The sequence below is a fragment of the Zea mays genome, chromosome 7 (assembly GCF_902167145.1).
Source record: "Zea mays cultivar B73 chromosome 7, Zm-B73-REFERENCE-NAM-5.0, whole genome shotgun sequence".
Taxonomy (NCBI): domain Eukaryota; kingdom Viridiplantae; phylum Streptophyta; class Magnoliopsida; order Poales; family Poaceae; genus Zea; species Zea mays.
The window spans coordinates 108814917-108824174 of NC_050102.1; the positions used below are offsets into that span (position 1 = coordinate 108814917).

Here is a 9258-nt window from a genome sequence, read left to right on the forward strand (position 1 = left end):
CGTGGATTGGATGTGATTAAATGAGTTTAAATTCCTAGTAATCTCATCAATTCCAATCCACATGGAACGAGGATAACCAGAGAGAGGCTTTGTTTGGTTATTTAAATTCAATGTGGAGTAGAGTGTATTGTAATGAATTGTGATGAATTTTGACTTAGGAAATATCAGTTGATGTCAATAGCGCGACGACAGTGGAACAAGCAGAAGAGCAGCAACGTGGGATGCATTGGTACATGGCGGGCTTCTTCGTTGCCGCCGCGCGCGTCCAACCGGAGACAATCAGACAAAGCTTCGTGTTGGCCCCGGAACGAAGGAAGCAACGACGAGCCCGACGGGCCCCTTGCGGTTGCGGTTGCCGGCCGTCTTGGCTCTGCCACTCGCTTCGCGGGCAAGCATTCGCCGCCACGGCAAGCCCGTCATCCCTTGCTTCCCTCGCCCGCCGCCCGGGAAGAGGCCACATTCACATCACATCAGACCGATCTGATCGCCGGAGACACGTTTCGTGGCGTCGCCCGCACGTACCAACCGCCCCCGGCCCCGCCGGTGCCAAGCAAATCTTACGACGCGGGACACGGCCGGGGTCCTGTCGTCCTGCGCTGCTGCTGCTGCGTCTTCGTAGTCGACGTGAGCCGCGGCGGCCGCGGTTGAGGGTAACCACCCGTCCATCCAGCTGCATCGCAACCACTCCAACCAAAGGACGCGAAGAAGGCCGGCGTCCCTGATCTCCATCTCCATCTCCATCTAGTTAACGAGGTAGGCCGTGTCGGAACTGCTCCACCTTCTCCACGCCCGTGTGTCTCTTTCCAGATCAGGTTTGTGTTCATTGTCGTCTCCTCCCGTCCCCTTCGCTTCAGCTCAACCAATGCCAGTACAATCATCCTCGTGTGCTAAGAAAACATGACATAATTAAATCATTGCTTCCCTTCAAGCGTCTTTCCGCGTTTCCAACGCTTAGCCGCTAATCATCGCTGTCCACCCAATCAAAATTAAACACCATACCCGTGGCTCCGGTGCTTATTACAAAATCCAAGATTTTAAAACATCTATAGTATTTCGTTTTTTCTACTGTGTGACGCGCAGGGACACGCCGACCTGTCGCCTCGGATCCGGAGGACTGTTTGTTGTCAGATCTCACCGCGTTGGCCCAGTCAAAGCCCAGCCCAACCGATACCACGCCAGGGGTATAAAGCACCAGCCCGAGCAGGCGGCGAGATGCGGAAGTGGACGAGGAAGCTGGGCCACACCCTCTCCCGCATCGTCACGACCAAGCCGCGCTTCGCCTTCTCCCAGCCCAGGCCTAGGCCCAGGCCCAGGCCCGCACAACCCGGTCTGCCTTCCTCACAACCCGTCTCGATCCCGCCGCAGCCGCCGGAGCTTCCCCCCTTCGTCCCCACCGCCATGCCGCACCACGGCAGCCACCGCCCGCCGGCGCCGCCGCCGGGGGGCCCCGTGTTCCCGCGCGCAACGTCCACGGTGGTGCCCGACCCGTCCCGCTTCTTCGCGCCGCCGCTCCTCGCCGCGCCGCTCCCCACCAACTCCTTCTTCCAGAACTTCGTGCTCAAGAACGGGGACCAGCCGGAGTACGTCCACCCGTACTCCGTCCGCTCCCCCGGAGGCGCCGCTCTCGACATCTGCTACCCTTCGCGGAACCACTCGCCGTCCTTCGTCATCCAGACCTTCGTCCCCGACCTCACCGTCTCCGACGCCGCCGGGAGCGCGCAGCGCCACTGCGTCTCGGCTTTCGACGACCTCTCCGTCACGCTCGACGTCTCCCCGTCCCTCCGCGCGCACCTCGTCCGCGGATGCCCGTACGTCACCGTCACCACCACGGCCGGCGCCGTCGACATCTCCGTCGCGTCCGTCCATGCCTTCCTCGACGTCGCCTCCTGCGACGACTCCGGCACCAAGTGGCGCCTCGGGATGAACAGCGGCCAGACCTTCCTCCTCTACGCGTCGGCCCCGATCCGCCTCGCGCAGACCACCACCACGCAGCTCTCCGCGCCTGGCTTCGCCGGAGCCATCCGGGTCGCCTACCTCCCCGACGCGTCCATGGAGCCGGTCCTCGACCGCTACAGCCGCTGCTTCCCGACCGCCGGCCACGCGGCCCTGAGCCGGCCCTTCTGCGTCGACTACGCCTGGCGCAAGGACGGGCCCGGGGAGCTGCTCATGCTCGCGCATCCGCTCCACCTCCGCCTGCTCGCCGACGACTGCCCCGTGCGGGTGCTCGACGACTTCCGGTACCGGAGCATCGACGGCGATATGGTCGGCGTGGTCGGCGACGCCTGGGTCCTGCGCACCGACCCTGTTTCCCCGACGTGGCACTCGACCCGCGGCGTTAGCGAGGACGGCGTCGCCGAAGTGGTGGCCGCGCTGCGAGCTGACGTGGCCGGCCTCGCGTCCACCGCGATAACCACCACTTCGTCCTACTTCTACGGGAAGGCGATCGCGCGGGCGGCGCGGCTGGCGCTGATCGCGGAGGAGGTGGGGTGCCCCGACGTGATCCCGGCGGTGCAGCAGTTCCTCAAGGCCGCTGTGACGCCGTGGCTGGACGGCAGCTTCCAGGGGAACGGCTTCTTCTACGACGCCAAATGGGGCGGGCTGGTGACGCTGCAGGGGCTCAAGGACTCCGGCGCCGACTTCGGGTTCGGCATCTACAACGACCACCACTACCACCTGGGCTACTTCCTGTACGCCATCGCGGTGCTGTCCAAGATCGACCCGTGCTGGGGCCGCAAGTACATGCCGCAGGCCTACTCCATGGTGGCCGACTTCATGACGCTGTCGCGCAACAAGGCCGGCGCCAGCTTCACCCGCCTGCGGATGTTCGACCTCTGGAAGCTGCACTCGTGGGCCGGGGGCCTGACGGAGTTCGCCGACGGGCGCAACCAGGAGAGCACCAGCGAGGCCGTGAACGCCTACTACTCGGCGGCGCTTGTGGGGCTCAGCTACGGGGACGCGCACCTCGTCTCCGTGGGCGCGACGCTCACCGCGCTGGAGATGCTGGCGGCCCAGACGTGGTGGCACGTCCGGGAAGGGGAGGGCATCTACGAGGACGACTTCAGCGGGAACAACCGCGTGGTTGGGGTGCTGTGGGCCAACAAGCGCGACAGCGGGCTGTGGTTCGCGCCGCCCGAGTGGAAGGAGTGCCGGCTGGGGATCCAGCTGCTGCCCGTGCTGCCCATCAGCGAGGCGCTGTTCCCGGACGTGGCGTTCGTCAAGGACCTGGTGGCGTGGACGCTGCCGGCGCTGGCGAGGGACGGCGTGGGCGAAGGGTGGAAGGGGTTCGTGTACGCGCTGGAGGGGATCTACGACAGGGAGGCAGCGCTGACCAAGACCCGCGCCCTCAAGGGGCATGATGATGGCAACTCGCTGACCAACCTGCTGTGGTGGCTCCACAGCCGAGGCAGCGTCGTCGGTGACGGCGACGCTGGGTTCGGCCGCTGCTGCTGGTACCGCCAGTACTGCCACTGACGAAAGTGTGGTGACCAGCACGAGTGTGGTTGTTCATGTCTGCTTGCGGAGCAGAGCACGTAGATCAGTGAAGGGATGGAGTTGATACGTTGCAAAGTCATTGTGGTTGTTATTCGTTGATACTACACACTTCTATACAGTTGAATAAAGTCAGTCCTTTATGTGAAGCTTGATGATGCTATCTGTTACATGGATCTTGGGTTATCATAAATTTCTGGCTTGAGGAGATTGTTGGTTACTTAATTTTGATTCCTTAATGGCATTGAAAGACAAGGCAACATCTATCTTTTTTAATCTCTCACTCTCCAAGACAAGATAGAATAAAAGGATGAAAAGAATATTAAAGACAACATAAAACACAAGTTAAGCATATATCATGTGATTCAACCTTAAAAGCTATTATTTTTCTTCCCTTCTTTTATGTTTAACAAAAATTCACATGAATACCTTAAGTTCATAAAGTTACAAGAATAAGGTAAAGAAAGTACAACTTCATAGGTAGAACAATGAATTCCACTCTGACAAAATCACAAAAAGCATGTCTAAATCATGGCATTGTTCCTCTATTTATTAGCGCATGATACATCTTCGGTGAAATTACAATCGTATCCTCAAGCCTATTTATTTAAATCAGATATATTGAGGGTAATGTTGTCTTTTCCTCTCGCTGTCTTGATGAATACGTTTTGAAAACTTTTCATAATCTTGCTCGGCTTTGTTACTCATGCATGCACATTTGTATGTCCAAAGTTGTTGTCTTCGTGCCTGTGCCTATTAGAAGCTTCAGTTGAAACCGACCTTCTATATTACTCCTGCATCATATGAAATAAGATATAGTTGTTGAATTAGTGTTTTGAGAACCTTTGGGAGAAGAAGTCCCCCAACAGTAGACCCTCACGATATTAGTTCGTTTTTCATAATGAGCTTAGACCGCGAAATAAACGAAGGCCTTGTGCCGAAGGTCCGATAAATACCTTCCATGAACACGTTATTAAAAAAATGGAGAGTTGAAACGACGTGACTCCTGGCCTTCACCGCTTACGACATTTATTGCTTGCACCAACCTGCTACCATAAATTCCTCCGCCTTCGAAGCTCTCCTCTTGTGCTCAAGAGCTTTTGCAAAGCTTCGGCAATCTGCTGATGGCTAGGGTTCGTTCCAGTGCTAGATTAGCCACTGAGGGTGAAACACCAGATATCGTTGAGATGCCCCCTATTTCTGAGGTAATGAGGGCATCAGGTACCACTAAGCCAAAGGTCAATAAGAAGGGGATGTTGCAGAGGGGAGTGGTTCCGACGCTGAAGCTAGCAGCGGTGAAGAAGATCCCATCATACTTCGTCCCAACAAGTCGATCCACATTGAGTTTGGTGAGTCCATCGTGAAGCCTGAAGATCTTATTGTCCTAAAAAGGCTTGGATATATTGGTGAGAAGGAGGATGACATGATCAGGTTTCCCAGTATTGAAATTATTCTAGAGCCAAAGAGTGGTGACGTGGTTGTGTTTAGAAGCTTCTTCTGGATAGGGCTTTGATTTCTAATGTATGAAATGATTGCTGAAATCCTGAAAAAGTTTGAAATATTCATACATCAGCTGATGCCAAATGCAATCGTTAGACTTAGCATTTATATATGGGCCTTGCGGAGCCAGGGCATGAGTGCAAATGCCAAAGGTTTTTGCAGAGTTCACGAGCTCCATTATCAGACGAAGGTGAGGCCTTCATACAAACTGCATAACAACATCAGATGCTACAACTTTGCATATCGAAAGGATACTAAGACTCTGGTGCTAGGATATCGTGCTAAGTGGCCGAGTGGTTGGACGAGGGAATGGTTCTACATGAAGGCTGACAACAAGGGCGGGGAGAAGTTCAAAGATATTGTGATGAGCTCGATGAGGTTAAACTTCGGCTTAACGAGGCTAGTTTGCAACTTGGGTCTAGGCTCGCTAGCGCAAGTGGCTCAGATTACCTTTAGTACTGTGATTGAGCATATCAGTACTCGAGACTTTGTACAAGAATTCCTTTCCAACAAGTTATTCCCAACATTGCTAGTTTGCGGATGCCGAAGCTGAAGGAGGGAGTTGATAAGGGAACCCTTCTGAGGTTGTCCTATCGATTTAAGGAGCAAGCCATGTTCAAAATTTCGTGTACTGAGTGGATGGAAATAATTGAAGTGACGAGCAACATAATTTTTGGTAATTTTACGAAGAAATAAGACCAGCTAATGACCACATAGCCTTCGACAGTCAGGGAAAGCGAAGGTTAAACAGAGCCATTGATGCTTTAAAATTTGAGTACCCAGACTACACGAAAATCTCGGAAGAAGATGTTGCTGGTGTGAAAAGAAAGAGAACTGTTAGAATTTCAAAAAGGGAAGCAATAAGGTCCGTGGAAGAAAGAAAAAGGAAAAAATCTATTGCAAAGTTGAAGGCCAAAAAGGTTGAGGAAGTGGAGTCTTCTCACTTAGGAACAAAATTCGCCCTTCGAAAGAAACAAAAGGTGGCAAAACCTGATCGCACTAGCAAGAAATCTTCAGAATTAATGATGAAGAATACTTCAACTCCATCAGCCTCCATCTCTTGGGGCTACATAAATACTAAAGGTAATGACACGTTGTAACACCTTGAATTTGGGGGTATAAAATTTCTTTCCTAATATTCACCAAATTCAGGTGTTACTCTCTCATTTCTTTGCTTTCCTTCTCTTTTTCCCAAATAATGGAGAAATTATTTAGTTTTATATATCTGTAAGCCTAGTAAAATGAAACCATAAAAAGAATCCATGATTGTTGCATATCATGCCAAGACTTTTCTTATGTCGAATTGTTGTGTTTGTGCATCAATTCAAACTCATTAAATATATTTGAATCTTTAATTCAAAAACTATATTTGAATTCGAATAGGAATAGAGAAAAAGAAAAATAAGAAAAATGAAAGAAAAGCCTCCCGCAGCCTCTCCTAGACGGTCCATGTTTTCCGCGGCCCAACAGTGCGCCTACCCCGCCCCCGGCCCATTCGCGCGGCCCAGTGTGCCCACCTGGCGCAGTGCGCCCTTCCCCCCAAAACCATAGCGCCACCGCCGCCTGTGGGTGGGTCCCACCCACCAAGCCGCCGCCCGCCCATCTCTCTCCCTTCCTCATCTTCTCTCCATGCTTCCCCACGATCTCCCACTCAAGCACCAGGACGCGCTCATTCTCTCCTCTCCCAAATCGCCAGCGCCGACCCTCTCCCTCATCCCCGGGCGTGGCGTCCCGGCACGGGTGCGCGCGATCTCGGCGCGGCCAGCCCCCAGCGGCCAGCCTGCGCGGCCGGCAGCCTCGGACGCGGCGGCTCGCGGCCCACAGCGCGCAGTCAGCGTGGCTCGCGGCCAGCCCAGCGTTCCCCTGCTGGCGCGGCCTCTGCCCGGCGTGGCGACCCGATGGCCAGCGAGCGCGGCGTGCCCTAGCCTCGGCGCCATGGTCGGCCACTCGGCCAGGCTCCAGCCGCGGCATGGTCCCACCATGCCCTAGCCGGCATCCAGCCGTCGTGGTCGACCGAAAGGCCACCCTCGCCGAGCTCCTCCCGTCGGTTAGTTCTCATGTGCGCAGTGGAGAATGAGAAGAAGAAGCAATCATCCTGTTCGTGGGTGAGGTGGTTGTGGCCGCATGAGATCCCATCGTTTTGAACTGTGAACTAGTACGTATTCAATGTGTGTGCATCGCAAATACATTTGATCCTGTTCTGATTGTGGTAACTTCGTAATCATATCGAGTACACGTTAATAATAGTATTTTGTCGCATCACAGGTTTTGGCTAATTAATGGATTATTTGTTTGTCCAATGGTTGATAAAATGACATTCTAATTTAGTTATAGCTCGACTTGCTCTTTTATAAATACTCGTTAATGTGACTATATCAATGCAAATGTTGTGATTAATACTTTCTTAGTAGGAATGCGGTATCGATTAACGACTCTAGCATATCATCACGTTGTTAGCGCGATTCGCTATTCACGCACTTTAATAAAATCGTTCTATCACCTCGTTAATGTTAAATAAGTGAGTTCCTATTTATTTGTCGGTCGTTAAATTAGCAACTTAAATATAGTATTTGATATCTATTTACTATGTAGTATAAACCCAATATTGGTTAATAATTCGCGTGTGTCCCACGTGCTGTTCGCACGCGTTGTCACACATCATTTTTTTGTGCGTCGCGTGTGCTATTTACACGTGTCGCTCGCCTTGCCGCACGTCGTTAGCGCGTATCCCGCGTGTCAATCACGTGTGTCGCGCGACGTCTGTGCGTGTTAATAAATTGTTTTCACCTATAAATATGATGTATGTTAGTGACTCTCATGAGTCTTGCGCGTCATCGTGTTGTTTGCGCGCATAGTCACGTTGACTCGTGCGTGTCACGCGTTGTCGTGTGCGTTATTCCACGTGCCGTCCACACGCTGTTTCGCACAGTGTCGCGTGTCGTCACGCGTCTTTTGCACGTTGTCACACGCGTTATTAAATTGTTTTCGCTTATGATCATTCGTGTTAATTAATCACCTGTGTAGCTGTTAACTATTAGATTATTAAAATAATTAAAACTGAGCAATTGCGTTAATTTATATTTTATAAATGCCTACTAATATGATCATGCTGAAAATAAGTATTATAGTTAATACCCACTTTGCATAAAAGCGATATCATTAGCGATCCTTGCGTGTTATGCCTTTTCAAGATTTACTGCTTAAATGTAGCAAGTCCTATGTAATGTTTATAAAAATAATTTGATTACTTTTAAAGTTGTAATTAACATTTAACATGACTAATATTAGCTTAACTACTTTTTATTAATTTAGTATAAACGCGTCCCCTATTTAGTTTTTCTCGCCAGGTCGCGTGCGGTCGTGCTGTTTCACGCGTTACGTATTTTGTATCGCTCTGCTAATTCGTTCAGCTTAGAGTCGCTAATGTTATTTAAATAGGAATTGTTAGTGTGGTCAGCTAATTAAAACTGTGCGATAGCTGTAGTTTCATTTTAAATAAATACCGATTAATATAATCAGGTCAAACTAAATGTTATGATTAATACTCGTTTAGTGTAGACGCGATAACTTCTCAATCGCCTCGCGTGACCGTAGTAACGTGCTCTATTTCGTTTTGTATATTTTATTATGTTTTTATTTGAATGGTGTAATGTTCTTATGCATATATATGTTTGTTTGTTTGTGCCTGTTTGTATTCTCTGTGCGCGTGAATAGATTGCGATCCATTTCCGAGCTTCGAGGGATCAAAGATCAAGCGTTGGCGACCAAGTGATCCAGTTTTTCGAGTTCCACGAGATTGAAGACCCTGAGCATCTGTTTGGTGAAGGCAAGTGTCCCTTGACCCATCTATGTCCTACTCATTTTATAATTCACTCCCCGCATTTACATAATTTATACCTAAGGATTGACTAGCTTTTGTTTAACTTGTCCTTGTTTACCTATGTGGGTTGGGCTATTTTGGTTTGACTTTATGCTAGTGCTTCACCCTAATCAATGAACATGATGAGATTATTTATGGTACACTGGTTTTCCCTTTTGATTATCATGATGATACTGTGACATTTAAGGGGACTCGAGCGGTTTCTCGAGTGCCTCTTTGTAAGGACTGGTTCGTTGGATGACCGCCCGAGAAAATAGCGCAACCATGAGGGTGGTATGGGATGCCCTTGGCCAAGTAATTAGGGAAGTCTTATGTTGGGTGCTGGTTTTGGTCATTGGGGAACGAAGGCATCTTTATGGCTCCTATATCCTCGCTCAGGGATCTAGGTA

General features: G+C 51.0%; 1 protein-coding gene across 3 annotated transcripts; it reads left to right on the top strand.

Annotated features, from left to right (window-relative positions):
- The first annotated feature begins 324 nt into the window (after positions 1 to 324).
- On the top strand, positions 325 to 3644 carry LOC100216714 (glycosyl hydrolase family 81 protein). Of its 3 annotated transcripts, none has more exons than XM_020540332.3 (2): positions 325 to 812; positions 1081 to 3644. In XM_020540332.3, the coding sequence occupies exon 2, from the start codon at positions 1213 to 1215 to the stop codon at positions 3469 to 3471; it is 2259 nt and encodes a 752-aa protein (XP_020395921.1). In that variant the 5' UTR covers positions 325 to 812; positions 1081 to 1212; the 3' UTR covers positions 3472 to 3644.
- The last annotated feature ends 5614 nt before the right edge of the window (positions 3645 to 9258 follow it).

Excerpts from the sequence above, each read along its gene's own strand:
- LOC100216714 (XM_020540332.3), top strand. The coding sequence starts at position 1,213 with ATGCGGAAGTGGACGAGGAAGCTGGGCCACACCCTCTCCCGCATCGTC.